This window comes from Rana temporaria, chromosome 9 (assembly GCF_905171775.1).
Source record: "Rana temporaria chromosome 9, aRanTem1.1, whole genome shotgun sequence".
NCBI lineage: Eukaryota > Metazoa > Chordata > Amphibia > Anura > Ranidae > Rana > Rana temporaria.
The window spans coordinates 19,488,754-19,509,695 of record NC_053497.1 but is presented as its reverse complement, the minus strand read 5'-3'; the positions used below and the strand labels follow the sequence as shown (position 1 = coordinate 19,509,695).

General features: G+C 48.5%; 1 protein-coding gene across 3 annotated transcripts in view; it reads right to left on the bottom strand.

The window, feature by feature from the left end:
- OPHN1 (oligophrenin 1) overlaps positions 1-20,942 on the bottom strand; it is a 234,765-nt gene that overhangs the window by 143,029 nt on the left and 70,794 nt on the right. For all 3 annotated transcript variants that reach the window (XM_040322901.1, XM_040322902.1, XM_040322903.1), the window contains exon 4: positions 1,106-1,167. In XM_040322901.1, the coding sequence (XP_040178835.1) occupies positions 1,106-1,167 (62 nt within the window). The remainder of the gene's footprint in view (positions 1-1,105; positions 1,168-20,942) is intronic.

Genomic DNA, 20,942 nt, shown 5'->3' with positions numbered 1-20,942 from the left:
TAATCCTTAATTGCTAGGACAGAAGGCTCTTGCCTGCTAGTGTCCTTGGCTGATAGGACACAGGTGGCCAATGCAGCCTGGTGTCATTGGTTGCTAGAACGCAAGCAACACCTGCCACCTAGTGTCTTTGGTTGCTAGAATGCAGGCAGCTTCTGCTGTCTAGAGTCGTTGGTTGCCAGGATGTAGGGTGACCTTGCACTCTAGTGTCCTTGGTAACCACAACACAGGCAGCTCCCCATTTTATATATATATATATATATATATATATATATATATATATATATATATATATATATATATATATATATATATACACATACACACACACACATACTGTATTTATTGGCGTATAACACTCACTTTGTTACCCTGAAAATAGAGGGTAAACTGTGCCTGCGTGTTATACGGAGGAGGCCGTGGAATTTTTTTTTCCTGAAACTTCTCTCTTAGGCCTCGTACACACGACGGGACATGTCCGATGAAAACGGTCCGCGGACCGTTTTCATCGGACATGTCCGCTGCCGGATTTTGGTCTGATGGCTGTACACACCATCAGACCAAATTTCCTGCGGACAGCGAACGCGTTGACGTGGCCGCGACGATGACGCGGCAACGTGCGCGACCCTGGAAGGTCAATGCTTCCACGCATGCATCGAATCAGTTCGACGCATGCGAGGGCTTTCGGCCGAGCGGACATGTCCGGTGAGTCGTACAGATGACCGAACATGTCTGACGGACAGGCTTCCAGCGGACAGGTTTCTTAGCATGCTAAGAAACATTTGTCCGCTGGAAACCTGTCCGATCCGCGTGAAAATTGTCCGGTCGGCCGTACACACGACTGAACATGTCAGCGGAAACTGGTCCGCGGACCAGTTTCAGCAGACATGTTCGGTCGTGTGTACGAGGCCTTAAAGTTAGGGTGCGTGTTCTACGCCAATACCGTCTCTCTCTCTCTCTCTCTCTATATATATATATATAGATACACACACACACATACAATTATAATATATATATATATATATAATGACATGTTCCGCTTATAAAAAGCAAACTCTCCAACACACGCACATTTCCCAACCATAGTAAAAACAAACAATAGTCTTACCATCATCATCCTTTCTACTTCCACTTCCTGCAATAGGTCTGAAAATTCTTTAAAGGATTCAGCTGAGAAGACAGAAATAAAAGAGACAAAGATAGACAATCAGTACAGCCCACGGAGACATAATATGAATGAATGATGATTGTACCCTTCCCAACAAGGACCACATCCCGCTCCCACCAACCACAATCTTTTCATAGGAAGCTGTTTGTGTACATTAGCTAGGAAGATTGGTCATATCCTGGTCTTCTATGGATGGTCACAAAGCTGCAATACGTCCCTAAAAGACCCCCAGCTGGGCTCCATGTGGATTGCCATTTCATAAAGTGGTATTGATCAGGAGTAATTTTCTATGTGACTGAAGAGGTTAAAGCTGGCGTATCCAATAGGAACAATAGGAAGTATAAGAGCAGCAGGAAACAAATGGCGACGATCGTTCGAATGTGATGCGGCGGACAATCTGACACTGACCCTGGGTGGGAACTGACCAACTGCCACTACCAGTGACACCAATACAGTGATCAGTGCGATTACTATACACTGTGCTAATAAAACTGGCAGGGAAGGGGTTAACATCTAGGGCAGAGATAGTGAATTAAGTCTGTGCCATGAACGATTGTACGTGTACTTTCCTTTCTTTGGCGCAAGCCACGCTCTCTGGTGCGTTTCTTACCGTTTCCTCCACACACTCTGGTAATACTCTGCAAATGCCCCCAATAGTGTTCCCTCTTCAGGTGCCCCTACCAGAGTACAGGCATACCCCACTTTTAAGTACACAATGGGACCAGAGCATGTATGTAAAACGAAAATGTACTTAAAGTGAAACAATATCTTTTTTCACTTCTAGGGGGTCAGGGGCTGTAGTGGGGGTGTCAAAAGCTGTAGTTGAGGTCCCAGGGGCTGTAGTGGGGGTGTCGTGGGCACACTGGAACAGGGTGGGGTATGATCTTGGCGCTTCAGCTCCTTCTACTGTAGCTGCAAAATGTCTGTACAGTACTTGTAAGGCACTTAACATACACTCGCGGGTATGTCCTTACTCGCGAGTGTATGTAAAGTGAGTGTACTTAAAGCGGGGTATGCCTGTAATGCATTATATTGGGTGCCCCCATTAGACTACCCCCATAAATCAGTTGCCAGTGTCAGGGTACCCCTTTATATCAGGTGTCCCCCATCAGAGTGCCCCCCTTACATCTGGTTTCTTAATCAGAAGGCCCCCTTACATCTGTGTCTCCCATGAGAGTGCCGCCTTACATCATTTGTCCCCAAAGTGCCACCTTACATTAGGCGCCATCATCAGAGTGCCCCTTTATAATAGGTGTTCCCATCACATCAGGCGTGCCCAGTGTCACTTTACATCAGGTATCCCCCATCACAGTGCCACCTTACATCAGGTATCCCCATCACCGCGCCCCCTTACATCAAGTGTCCCCATCATAGTGCCTCCTTACATTAGGCGCCAATATCAGAGTGCCCCTTTATAACAGGTGTTCCTATCACATCAGGTGTGCCCACCAGAGTGCTCCTTTACATCAGGTGTCCCCCATCACAGTGCCACCATACATCAGGTATTCCCGTCAGGGTACCCCCTTACATCAGGTTACGTAGTAGGTGAGGTTGAAAAAAGACAAGTCCATCCTATGATACATTAGGCACCATGACCAGAGTGCCCCTTTATAACAGGTGTCCCCATAACATCAGGTGTCCCCAGAGTGCCCCCTAACATCAGGTGTTAAGGGGCAGACTGATGGGAACATTTTATGTTGAGGGGCACACCGATGGGAACATTTTATGTTGAGGGGCACACCGATGGGAACATTTTATGTTGAGGGGCACACCGATGGGAACATTTTATGTTGAGGGGCACACCGATGGGAACATTTTATGTTGAGGGGCACACCGATGGGAACATTTTAGGTTGAGGGGCACACTGATGGGAACATTTTAGGTTGAGGGGCACACTGATGGGAACATTTTATGTTGAGGGGCACACTGATGGGAACATTTTATCTTGAGGGGCACACTGATGGGAATATTTTATGTTGAGGGGCACGCTTTGTTTTGCCCATCAAAGTGAACCTCAACATAAAATGTGCCCATCAGCCCACACACCTTGATGCAGGCAGGGAGCCAGCAGAGGTAGCAAGCTGCAGAGGGTGGGAGCTGCGCCGGAGGTCTTGCTGAAGGGACCGGGCACGCATATGGCATCACATCATACTTCATGGCCGGCAAAGAGTGGGAGACACAAGATAAACAGCAGGGGGCGGCATGCAATGTCATTGGTTGCTGGGACGCCCGTGGTCCCAGCAACCAATGACTGCTGAGCAGAGAAGCGGAGATGTGCCACTTTATACTGGCGGCCTGATGGTCTGGACAGGAGCGTCGCTCGGTCCGTGTTCGGACTGTGTTTTGCCATTTAATGATCTAGGGCAATTAAAGGGTAAAATATGTGCCTGTGTGTAATGTGTGTACAGTGTGCTGCTTTTACTAATAGATCTCTCAGTTTCCGATAGATCGCTCCCTCCCTATAGAGCTCAGTGCTGTTTACCAACACAGAGCTCTGGGGATCGAGTACCTGCATGCAGTAGTTTCTCTCAGTGCCCCGTGCCCCCTCTCTGCTGCAGCGAGCGGTGTGAACAGGGCACATAGGACACAAGGCATTTTGTCGTGTCCATGTGGTGGGATTGCGCTGGAATAGCCCCTATTAAAGTGGTTGGAAACCCTTACAGACCACTTGGCCCTACAGGTAAGCCTAGATTAAGGCTTTCTCAATTTGAGGCAGCAGCACTCCCCCCCCCCGGTTCTCTGCTCCAGGGGGCCCATGCCTGAAGCTGTGTAAGGGGCCCAATAATTCCTGATGGCGACCCTGACTGTAGTGTGGACTTTTAATGGCAACTATAATCACAGGTAGTGTTACTGTGTCTGACTAGGTAGTGTTTCGTAGCAATGACACCTATGCTGAAATCAGGAGATGGGGTCTCCTAGGCTCGTTGCTGTTCCTCTGGGTTGTCTCGTATCTACTCTCCCCTGTGTGAAGCTTTAACCACTTAAGGACCCCTTCACGCCATATACGTCGGCAGAATGGCACATCAACGTACCTGTACGTTGCCCTTTAAGCCCAGCCGTGCGGGCGCGTGCACGCGACCCAGTCCGAAGCTCCGTGACCGCGGGACCCGATCGCCGCTGGAGTCCCGCGACCGGTCCCCGGAGCTGAAGAACGGGTCCTTAAAGGGGTTTTCCACCTTTTTTTTAAGTTTATTAAAAGTCAGCAGCTACAAAAAGTGTAGCTGCTGGCTTTTAACCCCCCTGGCGGTATTCCCGAGTCTGACTCGGGGTTAGATTTTCTTGCTACGATCGGTAACCCCGTGTCAGTCACGGGCTTGCCTCGCTAGATCCACAGGCACTTTTTACTTACCTTGTCCCTGGATCCAGCGATGCCACCGCGCTGTGTGAGCGAGCGGGACCTCGCTCGATTCACATAGTGCCTCCGTGTGACGCCGATCTCCGTTCCCTGCGACGTTACGACGCACGGGGACGGAGAACGGCGCCAAATTCAAAAACGTAAACAAACACTATACACACAGTATACTGTAATCTTATAGATTACAGTACTGTATGTAAAAAAAACACACCCCCCCTGTCCCTAGTGGTCTGCCCAGTGTCCTGCATGTCATTTTATATAATAAAAACCTTTTTTTCTCCCTGCAAACTGTAGATTGTCCATAGCAACCAAAAGTGTCCCTTTATGTCAAAAAAAGAGATTTTTAATACAGCTTACCTGTAAAATCTTTTTCTTGGAGTACATCACGGGACACAGAGCGGCATTCATTACTATATGGGTTATATGGAGTACCTTCAGGTGTAGACACTGGCAATCTCAAACAGGAAATGCCCCTCCCTATATAACCCCCTCCCATAGGAGGAGTACCTCAGTTTTGTAGCAAGCAGTATGCCTCCCAAAATGGTCCTCAAAAAAGAGGGGTGGGAGCTCTGTGTCCCGTGATGTACTCCAAGAAAAAGATTTTACAGGTAAGCTGTATTAAAAATCTCTTTTTCTTTATCGTACATCACGGGACACAGAGCGGCATTCATTACTATATGGGATGTCCCAAAGCAATGCTTACAATGAGGGGAGGGAGAACATCTCCAAGACAAAAGGATTTAATTTAGAGATATACTCAAATCATAATAAATCCAACTTAGTTGAGAAAAATAATTTTAAATTTTAAATTTAACTCAAAAAAGAGGAGCCCCCGGAATCCGAGGGTCTCAAACTGCAGCCTGCAGCACTGCCTGCCCGAAGGCAGTATCAGTATTCCTTCTTACGTCCAACTTGTAGAATTTTGTAAACGTGTGGACAGAAGACCAGGTTGCCGCCTTGCAAACTTGAGCCATAGAGATCTGGTGGTGTGCTGCCCAGGAGGCGCCCATGGCTCTAGTAGAATGAGCCTTTAATGATACTGGAGGAGGCAACCCTTTCAAGCCGTAGGCCTGAGTGATTAATTGCTTAATCCACCTAGAAATGGTGGACTTTGCGGCTGCCTGCCCCTTCTTGGGCCCATCCGGTAGAATGAACAGCACATCTGTTTTCCGGATCTTCTTTGTAGCTTTAAGATAGGCCTTCATGGCCCTGACAATATCCAAGGTATGCAGCAACCCTTCCTTTCTGGAAGTAGGTTTAGGGAAGAAGGATGGTAATACCAAATCCTGGTTCAAATGAAAACTGGATATGACCTTCGGTAGGAAGGAAGGATGAGGGCGTAGAACGACCCTGTCCTTATGAAAAACAAGATATGGTTCCTTACAGGATAAGGCCGCCAGCTCCGAAACTCTTCTTGCGGAAACTATGGCAACCAAAAATACTAACTTCCTTGTCAGTAGAACCAAAGGAATATCAGCCAACGGCTCAAACGGTTGTTTCTGTAAACTTGACAGAACAAGATTTAAATCCCACGGACAAAGCGGGGATTTAACTGGAGGTCTAATACGTAAGACCCCTTGAAGGAAGGTCTTAACCAGCGAGTGGGTGGCCAGCGGCCGCTGAAACCACACTGACAGAGCAGAAATCTGTCCTTTGATTGTGCTTAATGCCAATCCTTTATCCACTCCTAGCTGGAGAAAACTTAATACTCTATCGATGGTAAATTTGCGAGAAAGCCATCGCTTGGACTCACACCAGCCTACATAGGCCTTCCAGACCCTGTAATAAATCACCCTAGAGACCGGTTTCCTGGCTCTGATTAGGGTAGAGATTACTTTCTGAGACAGACCTCTACCCCTGAGAATCAGGGATTCAGCTTCCAGGCCGTCAAATTTAGATGCCGTAAGGCAGGGTGGAGGATCGGACCTTGCGATAGCAGGTCTGGCCGTAGAGGAAGAGTCCAAGGGTCTCCCACTACCATCCTTAAGATTAGTGAGTACCATGCCCTTCTGGGCCATGCTGGAGCTACCAGGATGACTGGTATGTGCTCCACCCGGATCCTGCGCAGCAGGCGGGGTAGTAACTGGAGCGGGGGAAACGCATAAAGAAGTTTGAACTGATGCCAAGGGCAAACCAACGCATCGGTTCCGCAGGCCATCGGATCCCTTGAGCGGGATATGAACCTGTCTAGTTTCTTGTTGAGTCTCGATGCCATGATATCCACGTCCGGCACTCCCCATCTTTGGCAGAGTGCTTGAAAGACTTGTGGATGCAGAGACCATTCCCCCGGCCATAGAGTCTGGCGGCTTAAGAAGTCCGCCTGAAAGTTGTCCACTCCTGGAATGAATATTGCCGATATGCAGGGCACATGAGCCTCTGCCCATAGGAGAATCAAGCTCACCTCTCTCTGAGCGGCTTGACTCCTGGTTCCCCCTTGGTGATTTATGTATGCCACGGCCGTGGCATTGTCTGATTGAATTCTCACCGGGAACCCCTGCAATTTTGACGTCCAAGCCCTGAGGGCTAGTCGAGCAGCTCTGAGCTCCAAGATGTTGATGGGCAACTGCTTCTCTGGCTTTGCCCAAGTACCTTGGCGAGTGCAACCATCCAAAATTGCTCCCCAGCCCGTCAGGCTGGCGTCTGTGGTCACTATCTTCCAAGCCACTGGGCTGAAAGACTTCCCTTTCAGTAGATTCTGAGGGTCTAACCACCAACACAGACTTTGTCGGACTCTTGATGAGAGCGGCAACGGGATATCCAAGGCCTGTGGCCTTCTGCTCCATGCTGACAGGATGGCTGCCTGTAGGATGCGAGTGTGGCTCTGGGCGTATGGTACCGCCTCGAATGTGGCCACCATCTTGCCTAGTAACCTCATACATAGGCGAATAGTCGGTTCTTTCTTGCTTAGAACCAGTAGGATTAATTCCTTGATGGCTTTTACCTTCCTCAGAGGTAGGAACACTCCTTGTTGTTCTGTGTCTAATCTCATGCCGAGATATTCCAACTGCCTTGTGGGCTGGAAAGCTGACTTTTCTCGATTTAGGACCCAGCCGAACCTCTCGAGGTATTGGACCGTGAGGGCCACTGCTCGCTCCAAGCCGGGAGACGAGTGGTCTATGACTAGGAGGTCGTCCAGGTATGCTAGGATCGTGACCCCTTGGATCCTTAGCTTGGCTAGGATCGGAGCTAGGACCTTCGTGAACACCCGGGGGGCCGTAGCCAACCCGAAGGGAAGCGCCACGAATTGGAAGTGACGCGAAGCCACCATGAAGCGTAGATATCTTTGATGTGGCTGATAAATTGGAACATGAAGGTAGGCATCCTTTATGTCTATGGACGCCATGAAGTCGTCCTTCTGGAGTGTGGCAGCTGCTGACCGCACGGATTCCATCCGAAATGAGCGGATCTTTAGATATGCATTTACCATCTTTAGGTCCAAAAATTGGCCTGACATCTCCATTGGGGATGATGAATAGGTTGGAGTAGAAACCCAGCCCCTGTTCCAGGCTGGCCGGAATCCGAGGCGGATCGTTTGGAATCCTCGACTCCTGGAAATGAGGAGGAGGAAACCTTAGGAAATCTAATTTGTAGCCTGTGGCCACGGAAGACCGTACCCACTCGTCGGGAATGCTGGCTTCCCAAATCTCTGAAAAGAGTCGCAGCCTTCCCCCCACCTTCGTGGGTGGGGGCGCCCCTTCATAAGGTTGGCTTGGGGGCTGGTTTTGCTGGTTTGCGAAACCACTGCCTTTTGCCTCTAACAGCCTGTCCTTGTGATTTGCTGTTGAAGCCGAAGTTTGCTTTTGCAGGAGGCCGTCGATACTGCTTGGCATTAGAGGGCCCCTGCCCAGGGGAATACTGTCGTTTAAACGCAGGCCCCTGAACCTTCTTCTTAGTTGGCAAGAGAGTACTCTTGCCGTTTGAAATGGTCTGAATGTATTTATCTAGGTCTTCTCCGAAGAGTCGTCCTCCATGGAAGGGGAACCCTACCAGGAGCTTCTTGCATGGGGGCTCAGCCTCCCAGCTTTTTAACCATAAGAGTCTTCTCATATGGATAAGGGATAACGATAAACGTGACGCTTGCTGGATAGAATCCTTGATTGCGTCTACCGTAAAACATATGGCCTTAGGGACATCCGAAAATTCTTCTGCCTGCTGGGCAGGAATAAGTTTAAGCATCTGCTTAAATTGATCCGATAATGCTTGAGCGACCCCAATCGCAGCCACAGCTGGCTGTACTACTGCCCCTGCAGTAGTGAAGGAGTTCTTAAGTAGTGCTTCCAAGCGCTTATCAACTGGATCCTTGAACACCTGTATGTTTTCTACAGGGCATGTTAACGATTTGTTAACACATGAGATGGCTGCGTCCACTGCAGGAGTAGCCCATCTTTTGGAAAATTTTTCTTCCATAGGATATAGGACAGAGAACTTCTTAGGTGGTAAGAAGATCTTATCTGGCTTGTTCCAATCTTGGAACAAAACTCCCTCTAATAGAGGATGGATCGGAAACACAGCATTGCTTTGAGGCGCCCTCAGTGAACCCAAAGCTGAAACCGTCGATACCTGGAGATCTGGTACTGGCAAGTTGAATGCCCTATGGACCAAGTCCGACAATCCTTGAATCCACCAGCTCTCCCTCAGGGAGACTGCCCCAGACTCCTCTGTATCCGGATCTTCGATCCCTGAACCTACTTGGTCCTTGTCCAAGAGGTCGTCCAATTCCCCTGAGGAAAGGACCTCCTCTTCTGAGGGTCCGCGCTCGGGCGACGGAGATCTATTCCGCTTACTGCCCCGCATAGCTGCGGCTATCATTTTACCCATGCTTTTCTGCATCTCTTTTAAAGAGGTGAGTAATACCTCCTCCGTGACCATCTTAGGGTTGGACTGACCCGCGTCAGCTCCAGCCCCAGATCCCGATGGCCCCAAGGCTCCCTGTGGGGAAAGCAGCGGCATAGCATTGTCCGAGACCTCAGACTCTCTGGGGGAATCCCCACCTCTTGTACCCTTGTTTTTTGATGCCATGGTACAATACCGAGGTACACCTGCTACTTATTGGTACCTGGGACTTATAAATAGTTAAATGCCCAAACACCTGTTTGGGGGATAAAAAATGCTTCCTCTCCCCTAGATGACACTTCTCTTTTTTTTTTTTTTTTTTTTTTTCAAAAAAAAATCTTTTTTTTTTTTTTTTTTTTTTTTTTTTCAAATCTAGGAAAGAAAAAACATTCTGTCCCCCTGAGTAGTATTGCAAGAAAAACTATGAGATGGAAAAGAAACAGCCTATTCCTAGGCTTGAAAACAGTCTTTCTGAAGACTGCAATATTCTTTCTGGCCACTGTGTGTCCTCGGCGCCCCGTGCTTGCCGTTCTGGTCTTTCCTCCTCAGTTCCAAAGTATTGAATGAGCTATATGGAACAAACAAGGAAGGGCCGCCCCTTCCTTAAGCCACTGACCCGCCCTTCCCCCCCAGCAATCTCAAACAGGAAATGCCCCTCCCGACAGGGGGGGGGTGGGGTTGGGAGGAAGGGACCTCTCTGCTCCAGCAAACTGCAGCCATGAGGAGGTCAGCGTTTTGCCTGCTTTGCAGGCCGTGAGGAGGAAGACTGAATGGAGCATCGCCTGGAGGCTTGCAGGTAAGCACAGCTCTCTGACACACACATATATTTTTATATAACACAGGCCCCACTCAATGCTTTTCCAACACTACAAGGGAGGTCACATCTTATGGGGAATAATACATATAGAGCCATCCTATCTTTATGATATGTGACTAGTTTGCCAGATGCAGTGCATAACTTTAGGCATGTCCCCTGTGACCCCCCAGAAAAAACCTGCTAAGAACCAAGTTCCGCAAGTTTTCCCCTCACTTACCTGCTCCATGCCGCAGGACTTTGCCAAGCAAGAGGCCCAATCTTCCCCCATCTCGGTGGGGATGTCTAGACCTTCAGGCCCTGGGTTCCTATGAAGGATCCACTGTCCTGGGCCCATATAGCACTCTGGCAACAGAAACATTAGGCACCCAAAGGTTTCTAAGTTCTGGGCCCAGGGTCCAGCTCTCTAAAAAGAAAAGCATTATGGGCTATACCCCAAGGGTTTGGGGTCCGGTTACTGACCACTTTAGCGCTGAGGCTTTTTTGGACAGAACCGGTTAGCTCACCTAATCCCAAGGATGTGGAGGCAAGCTAAACCATGACTAACACCTAAGACACTGGCGGAAAAACTGAGGTACTCCTCCTATGGGAGGGGGTTATATAGGGAGGGGCATTTCCTGTTTGAGATTGCCAGTGTCTACACCTGAAGGTACTCCATATAACCCATATAGTAATGAATGCCGCTCTGTGTCCCGTGATGTACGATAAAGAAAATAGTTTTAGATCAGCTAAAAAACAGCGATAATAAATTATAATCACTTGCAGAATTGTGCGATAGCGATTTGTGGGGAAATTCGTCATAAAAAAATAAAAGTAATGACAGCGACAATTCTGCAACTGAGCAAATTTCAGTGATTTTGATTTGATTACATTATTGAATAATTTTTATTATAATTATATTATTATTTGTTATAATTATTTATAGTTATTTATTATATTATAATTTATAATTTTGTTTTTAAAAAAATGTAATACACGGGATGCCTATTAGAATCTTGTTTGGTCAGATTTAAGTGAGTTATTTCTAAAAATTACAGACCTACAATATAAAACGCCAAATTTCCTTGCAAATAATGGTACCGCTTTTAGCATGTTTTTTCTGAAAGAATCATACCGCCAGGGAGGTTAATAAACAGACACTTACCTGCTCCACGGCTCCAGCGACGCGCCGGCCGGTGCTCCGCTCCTTGCCCCCCCTCGCTTCCCGGTGTCTTCATTCTTAGTGTGGGCACCCGGCAGTGACAGCTTTCGGCTTCACTGCCGGGCACCCACTGCGCATGCGCGAGCGGCAGTGCGCATGCGCGAGTGGTGCGACGCCGTCCGATTGGACAGGCGCTCGCCTACAGGGAGGGGCTGTGAAAAGGCGATTAAGCTTAATCGCCTTTGCAGCCCCTCGGCGGAAGGAGGAAGTGGGACAGGAAGTCCCCTTCTCCTGAAGCCCCCACTCCCCCCCCCCAAAAAAAATTACATGCCAAATGTGGCATGTAAGGGGGGCGAGGAGTGGGTTAAGCGGAAGTTCCATTTTTAGGTGGAACTCCGCTTTAAGTGGTTAATTCATGAAATTATTGCGCAATATCATGCGAGATAAAAAGTTGCAATGACCACCATTTTATTCCCTAGGGTGTCTGCCAAAAAACAAAAAAATAAAAAATGTTTGGCGGTTCTGCGTAATTTTAGGAGAGGAGTGCCAGAATTGACCCGGTATGGAAGTGGTTAAACACACCACCCAATGATTTGACAGGAAATTGGAGGTAGGATTAGGAAAATACAGGCCGTCCGGATAATGTCTATCCCAATGAATATTGGTTCCCATGGGGCACCAGGCCTGTCAGGACCATTACTGAGCAGTCAAGTCTGCCTTATGTCACCGGCAGTAAAGCAATAGGAGAATTTCAGTTAAAGATTTCCAATGTTATCACCATCTGGTGCTTTCCAAAGACGCCTTCAGGGGGATGTGCGGCGAACAAAACATCTACGAGTTTGCTGCGTGTGACCCCCCCGCGTCAGATCGAAAAGCGTAATTTGCTTTATCCTTTGTATTGCCTTACTGCCCAGCTTGGTGACCATAAACTGCTTTATAGAGATGTTCAAGAATAAAAAAAAAATAAAAAAAAGACTCGTTGGGGAAGACCTTTCTCCATTCACCCAGCCGGGCCCCTAACAGGGAGTGTGGAGCACTGCAGCTGAGCCTTGGATGAGTCATTGCTTGGCACAGGTACAGGGGGAAGAGCTCTGCAACATCTGTTATTAACCCCGACGTCGTCCTCAAAGGGGCAAACATCAAGGAAGGGAGGCTTTCTCTGTATAGAATGCAATACTACGACATTACCCTGCCTATACCACCCGAGTACATATCGGGGAATGAGAAAACTAGGAGAAAACACACACCGATCAACCATAACATTAGGACCACCCACCTAATATTGGAGTAGGCCCCCCCTTTTTTTCTGGCAAAACCCCGACCCATCAAGACTTGGTCATCACTAGACCTCTGAAGGTATGCTGTGGTATCTGGCACCAAGCCATCAGTAATGGATCCTTTAACACCTTCTCGCCAGCCATACGCATATACGGGGCCTCTCACCGGGTGAGGTTGCCTATATGTGTGCCTAAAGATACACAGCTGTGCCTGGGAGCTTCTGGCACAATTACTGGCAGCCAACAGAAAGCTCAGGATGTCTATTTCCGATATTGTGACAGCCAATGGCGGTGATCACATGATCGGAAACCCCACCAACGAGTGAGTTCCAGATCTCGATCCAAATCGAGCATCTGTGGAATGTGCTGGGAAAAAACAGCGTGATCAATGGAGGCCTCACCTCACAACTTACAGGACTTAAAGGGTTAAAACATTTTTTTAAAAACATACATACCGTATTTATCGGGGTATTGCGCGCTCCGGCCTATAGCGCGCACCCCCTAAAGTGGACCCGACATTCCTGTAAAAAAAGTCTGTCTGCGGCTTCGGGTGTCCTCTTCGTCTGGTCCGGCGTCCTTCTGCGGCGTCCTCCCCGCTCGATCCTCGCTTTCCCGCGCCAAATTTGAATACTGCGCCGGCATATACCGAGCGCAGTACACTCGCGTATAGTCGGAAATGCTCGGCTACTCTCGTGCCCACGTCCTGTACGTCCAGGACGTGAGCGCGAGAGTAGCCGAGCATTGCCGACTATACACTAGTGTACTGCGCTCGGTATATGCCGGCGCAGTATTCAAACTCGGCGCTGGAAAGTGGGTATCGGTGTATATCGCACACCCCACGATTTTGCCCTGATTTTCAGGGCAAAATAGTGCGCGATATACGCCGATAAATACGGTACATCCCATACTTGCCTCCACTGTGCAGTTCGTTTTGCACAGAGTGGCCCCGATCCTGATCTTCTGGGGTTCCCCTTCTGGGAAGCGCTCTCCCAAGGGGGTTAGCTTGCGGGCGCTCTCCCGTGTGATACAGTGGTGGCCGTAGCAGCCAAATGTATCACGCGGACCCGCCCCCCCAGCGCGCCGCATCATAGATTTGATTCAAACATTGATTTGATTGACAGCAGCAGGAGCCAATGGCTGCGCTGCTAGCAATCTCCAGAGAAGAGACGCCGCAAGCTGGGGGTAAGCGCGGGGGGGGGGGGGGGGCAGGGGGGCCCGAGAGTGCAAGGTGTTTTTTCACCTTAATGCATAGGATGCATTAAGGTGAAAAAACACAAAGGTTTACAACCCCTTGGCTCTGGCGCCATCCAGCCCTTTAAGGGGTTTCAGGTGCCGAGAGTCGCCAGCGCCAAGGGTTTAAAGGGGAGTTCCAGCCAATTTGTATGTTTATTAAAAGTCAGCAGCTACAAAAAGTGTAGCTGCTGGCTTTTAATAAACAGACACTTACCTGCTCCAGCGCTCCAGCGACGCGCCGGCCGGGGCTCCGCTCCTCTCCCCCCCTCCCCGGCCGGCGTCTTCATTCTCAGTGTGGGCACCCGGCCGTGACAGCTTTCGGCTTCACGGCCGGGCACCCACTGTGCATGCGCGAGTGGCACTGCACATGCGCGAGCGGCACGGCCCGGCGCTGCGCCGTGTAATTGGCCAGGAGATCGCTTGGGACCTGTGACGTGTCCTAGGCGATCGCCTACACTAAGCTTAATCCTTTAGGCGATTAAGCTTAGTCGCCTACAGGAAGGAGGAAGTGGGACAGGAAGTCCCACTCTTCCTGAAGCCCCCACTCCCCCCCCCCAAAAAAATTACATGCCAAATGTGGCATGTAAGGGGGTGAGGAGTGGGATAAGCGGAAGTTCAAATTTGGGTGGAACTCCTCTTTAAAGAGGAGGTCCACCTAAAAAATAAATAAATATAAGCCAGCAGCTACAAATACTGCAGCTGCTGACTTAATAAATGGACACTTACCTGTCCAGGGTGCCCGCGATGTCGGCAGCCGAAGCCGATCAATCGCTCGTCTCTCGGCTGCCTCCGTCATCCTCGGTGAGGGAACCAGGAAGTGAAGCGTTGCGGCTTTACTGCCCAATTCCCTACTGCGCATGCGCGAGTCACGCAGCGTGTCCTCACTGGTACCCGCTGTCTTCTGGGACCTGTGTGTTTCCCAGAAGAAAGCGGGGTGGAGGGGACGTGGTGAGTCCCGCAGCAGTCTATTCCCAGAAGTGGGTGCAAATACCTGTATAGACAGGTATATGCACCCCCTTCCCCTCTGAAAGGTGCCAAATGTGACACCGGAGGGGGGAGGGTTTCAAAAAGCGGAGGTTCACTTTTTGTGTGGCCCTCCGCTTTAAGTCCTGTAAGTTGTGAAGCGTTGCCTCCATGGATCGGATTTGTTCTTCAAGCATATCCCAAAGATGCTCAGTTGGATTGAGATCTAGAGAACTTGGAAGTTAAAGTGGACGTTCACCCGAAAAGTTAATTTTTAACCTTAGATTGATGCTCATTTTGTCAAGGGGAATCGGGTGTTTTTTTTTAAATCGAAGCAGTACTTACCGTTTTAGAGAGCGATCTTCTCCGCCGCTTCCGGGTATGGGCTGCAGGACTGGGCGTTCCTATTTGACAGGCTTCCGACGGTCGCATCTATCGCGTCACTATTTTCCGAAAGTAGCCGAACGTCGGTGCGCAGGCGCCGTATAGAGCCGCACCGACGTTCGGCTTCTTTCGGCTACTCGTGACATGATGTATGCGACCGTCGTCAACTCAAACGCGTGTTCCACAAGACATTTATTAATAATTTTTACAGCGTCAGGAAGCATTATCCTGCTAAAAGAGGTCATTAGGAAACACTGCTGTCATGAAGCGGTCTCCTTGGTCATCAAAAATTATTAGGAAGGTGGTGCGTGTCAAAGGAACATCCACTTGAATGGCAGGACCCGAGGCTTCCCAGGAGAACATTTGCCAAAGCATCACGCTGCCTCCGCTAGCTTGCCTTCTTCCCATACTGCATCCTGGTGCCAGGTAAGTAACGCACACACACCGGCCATCCACATAATGTAAAAGAAAACATGATTCCAAGCAGGCCACCTTCTTCCATTGCTCCGTGGTCCAGTTCTGATGCCCACATGCAGGGCCGATCCTAGGGTCATAGGCGCCTGGGTGCAGAAATATTTCTGGCACCCCCACATGGGCGTTGTCATTTTACTAACTCCTCCCCTTTACAATTGTGTCTATGGCAATGACTCAACCACAGAGATGCTCCCCCCCACAAAGTCTTCATTACCCTGGGATCCTTACATGATCTCTTAACAATAAACAAAATACAGGAAGAGAAGCAGAGTACTTTATTGGGAGCTGGAGGGGAGCCTCTCTGATGGACACAGAGAGGGCTTCTGTTAGAGAGTCTGTTAGATGTTTGGCGCCCCCACCTCTGCAGGTGCCTGGGTGCAATGCACCCTGCCTAGGATCGGCCCTGCCCATGTGGTTTTTGGCAGTGGACAAGGGTTAGCATGGGCACCCTAAACGGTCTGCAACTACGTACCCCCATACACAACTGTGATGCCTATTTTTTTCTGGTGTTAACACATCAACTTTAGCTACAACATGTTCACTTTCTGCCCAATATAACCCACCAACTTGCAAAACCAGAGCAGAGTTGGCAAATGATCAAGTCAAGTAGCAGAATCCACGATCCAGACAGGAACACACAAAATTGCAACAGCAATAGGCTGACTGCAAAGACAGTCCAGAAAATACAAAGGAGTAACCCAAGGCAAGACCAGTAAGGAGGAAGTGAGAGACAGACAACCCCTTATCCAGGGCATGAAAAAAAATAGAAACTAGTTAATCAGGCACATGTTTTAGGCCCTGGCCTTGCTTTAGTGGCAGTTCACACTGGGCGACTCGTCAGGCGACTCAGCCGCCTGACGAGTCGCGTCCCATTCTATTCAATAGAACCATTCTGATAGGAGCGACGCAAGTCGTTATGACTTAGAAAAAAGTTCTTGTACGACTTCGGGGGCGACTTGCATTGACTTCTATACAGAAGTCATTTTGCAAGTCGCCTCTGAAGTCGTCTTCAGGACGCCTTGCCGAGTCGCCCCCAAAGTCGTGCCGCCCCAGTGTGAACCGGCTCTTAAAGTTCACCAATAAGGTCAGGTGTGCAGAAACCAGAGCTGCCATGTTATGAACAGACAGTAAAGGTTAATGGATTGTTACAGCAACTATTAGCTAGTAGTTGGCACCCCAATTCACAAGTTCAGTAGCACCTGACTCAATAAAAAGGAAAAATGCTGCAAATCTGGTTTCTGGTTGCTGTATGTTGGCAGTCCATTAAAAATTAATGGGCTGTCTTAAGACAACATACGTTAACATGCATGCTATAGCATGCAGCAAAAAAAATATAGTCTGTTTAATAGAAAAAGCTCTAAACGGCTCTAAAAGAAGCCAAACTGAGCATCTGGAAAAAATTACCATTGCAATCAGGATTCCTCATTAGGCTGCAAGGGTTAAATTCATATTTATTCTAGGGCAGCCATTTTCAACCAGGTTTCCGATGAAAACCAGGGTTCCTTGAGAAGTCTAGACCAGCTATTCTTGACAAGGGTTCTTTGGGAGCTCTAGGGCAGCCATTCTCAACCAAGGATCCGTAGAACCACGGGGGTCATTGAGAAGTCTAGGGAAGCCATTCTCAACCAGGGTTCTGTGAAACCCTGGGGTTCTTTAAAGAGGTCTAGGGCAGTCATTCTCAGCCAAGGTTAGGCTGAACCCCAGGGCTTCTTTGAGAGGTCTATAGCAGACATTCTCAAACAAGGTTTTGTGAAACCCCAGGGTTCCTTGAGAGCTTTAGGGCAGCCATTTTCAACTAGGGTTCTGTGGAACCCTGGGGTTCATTAAGATTTCTAGAGTAGCTATTCTCAACTAGGGTTCCTTGAAACCTGGGGCTTTTTTAAGAGGTCTAGAGCAGCCATTCTCAACCAGGGTTCCATGGAACCCTGGTTTTCGTTGAGAAGTTACTAGGGGTTCCTTAAGCCGTCGCCGATTTACCTCCTATTTGATGGTGGCTGCATGATTCAGAGCCAGCTGCATAAACCCAATCATCTTTTTAGCTGTTTGGAAGGGTAGCATCCAGATCACCACCATAAGGGGGACATTCTTTCCAATGACCACCAACGTAAAAGGCATTTTCCCACTGACCCCCAAATCATGTGGTTTTAGCAGGGATACTTGGGACCCAAACTTTTCTTTAAGGGTTCCTGGGGGGTAAAAAGGTTGAGAAATGCTGGTCTAGGTGTATAAGCAGTAATACTTACCTTATTCTTCTCATCCGCACACTTCCTTCCAGTTGCATTTTTCAGAAGCCGCTTCCCTTCACCACTCATCTGGTCACAGACATTGTCATGAACAATACAGAACCAGCAGTCCTGAATTATATGCAAGGACAGCGAGGGCCCACCAACATCCCAGGAGCGTTGGACAATAGAGGAGAACACCGGCTGCCAGGGAAGCAAGGAATAAGGTAAGTGGGGGAGGCCTATTGTAGGGGCTAGGGATGTCCCGATACCGATACTAGTATCGGTACCGATACTGAGCATTTCCCCGAGTACTTGTACACGATCACCCGATACTTGGGCAATCAGGGTGATCGTGCGGCAGGGGAGTTGCAAGTCTTCTCCCCCGTGCTGCCTTCTCCCCCGTGTACCGTGCTGCCTTCTCCCCCGTGTACCGTGCTGCCTTCTCCCCCGTGTACCGTGCTGCCTTCTCCCCACGTGCTCCGTGCTGCCTTCTCCCCACGTGCTCCGTGCTGCCTTCTCCCCACGTGCTCCGTGCTGCCTTCTCCCCACGTGCTCCGTGCTGCCTTCTCCCCACGTGCTCCGTGCTGCCTTCTCCCCCAAGTTCCGTACCGTTCTCCCCCCTCAATTTGTCAGGATAGAGAGTATAGGTAGGAGCCGCTAAACCCGGCTCCTACCTTTTGCGAATGTGTTTACGATGCTTCAGTTTATGAATGGAGAGAAGTCTCTCTCCATTCATTTTAGCGGAGGCTGCTGAGAAAGGGACTGGGGAATCCTTAGTCCCTTTCTCTGTCTTAAAGGGGAGATGTCAGAGGTCTGTTAAAACCCCTGATATCTCTCCAAGGACCCCCAACAGGGCTAATTAAAAAAAGAAAAAAAAATTGCAATAAATATTTTTTTTTTTAAATAAATAAAATGTAAAAAAAAAAAAAAAAAAAAAACCCACACAGACAATCCACTCCACCCCCCAGAAAAAAAAATCACTGTAAAAAATATAAAAATTGTAAAAAAAAAAAAAATACTGCCACTGTCACATGACATTAAAAAAAGTATCGGTAATCGGTATCGGCGAGTACCTGAAAAAAAGTATCGGTACTTGTACTCGGTCTCAAAAAAGTGGTATCGGGACAACCCTAGTAGGGGCGAATCGAGAGTTCAGCTTTAGGGCATCCCAGCTGTGAGTACAGCAAATGGAGTGACAGTACAGGAAGGTGGAGTAATCTGGGGAGATGACCTTGCTATGTAATACTCAAACCTTCATGTTTAGATTGAAATAGGTGGGGTTCGAAATCCTCGCCAGTGTTTAGGAATATGTTTTTAATTACACGCATTTTGTTTCAATCACAAACTGTAATTACAAGCGAGAGGCTATCCCCGAAATGTTACATTCGACTTAAAAGGAGAAGCACTGCAGAGGATGCATGCTTCAGTACGGCGTGCCTCTAATTATTGTAGCGATATTTCCCATATTCAGGACAGAATATTTCCATGTAATAACTGCCATATGTACAAATCGGAGTTGCAGCTCAGGACGCGAGGCTAGAGCCCCGAGGACAGGAATTTTTAGTGCAATGGGATCTCACTGAGGGCTCATTTACACAAGCAGAAAAAAAAAGGCTGTGTTCAGATGTGCGCAGCACTTTTACTACCTTCCTGTCCAGACAAATTTTCAGCGTTCAGCACGGTCACACTATGAATGACAACTGTGCGGTCATGCAACACTGCACCAGGGTTGCCAACCGTCAGTAAATTTACAAACAGTTTGTAAAATCCGTCATTTTTGCATCTGTCCATAAATGTCCATTACGGACATACAGACTACACGTCCATAATGGACATTTATGGACAGATGCAAAAATGACGGATTTTACAAACTGTAAATTTACTGAAAGTTGGCAACACTGCACACAAATGGAATTTTCAGATTTTTTTTAAACAGAGCTAGATCTTTTGGCACAGAGTTTGACAAATTTGCTTGGAATCTAGGAGCCATCTAAAAAAGTTAGGAGCCAGAAAACGCGCCCCGTCCCGACGAGCTCACGCGCAGAAGCGAACACATACATGAGTAGCGCCGGCATATGTAAATGGTATTCAAATCACACATGAGGTATCGCCGCGATCGTTAGAGCGAGAGCAATAATTCTAGCTTTAGACCTCCTCTGTAACTCAAAACATGCAACCTGTAGAATTTTTTAAACGTTGCCTATGGAGATTTTAAAGGGTAAAAGTTTGTCGGCATTCCACGAGTGGACGCAATTTCGAAGCGTGACATGTTGGGTATCAATTTACTCGGCGTAACATTATTTTTTTTAAAAAAAATTGGGGTTAACTTTACTGTTGTCTTATTAAATTTAAAAAAGTGTATTTTTTCCCCAAAAAAGTGCGCTTGTAAGGCCGCTGCGCAAATACTCCGTGACAGAAAGTATTGCCACGATCGCCATTTTATTCTCTAGGGTGTTAGAATAAAAAATATATATAATGTTTGGGGGTTCCAATTAGAGGGAAGGAGGTGGCAGTGAAAATTACATATTAGAACGGCTGTTTTACTTGTAATGCCAACGGCCACCACCAGATGCCGAAGGTCACAGAAGGAAGCTTGGCAATTCACAAAAGCCGCAAAGCCACGGCCTCAATTACCGGCCGCAGCGGGGAAGGTGGGGGGGCACGGGGGAACACTGTGCCTCCTTGCGCCCCCACCTCCCCCGTTGTGCGATCGGCGGGCCCTCGACGGCCGGCAACTGAGGCCGCGGCTTTGCAGGCTTGTAGGCCGCAAAGCCCCGGCCTCAATTTCCGGCGGGCGGGGGCGCCAGGTCACAATTTGTTGCAATTGCGACCTGGCGCCCGGATTTTGTCGAGCCCTGTTTTGACAGCATTTAATCACTACTGTGGGTTTTATTTTTTGCTACACAAATAAAAAAGCCAGAACGTTTTAAAAAAAAAAAAAAAAAAGGGGAAAAATTTTGCAAATAAGTAAATCTTCTTGTGCGCTGATGTGCGCTGCTGAGGCTGCGCTGATGAAGCGACACTGAAAAGGAGGCACTGATGGACACAGGTATGCAGCACCGATAAACGGTACTGGCT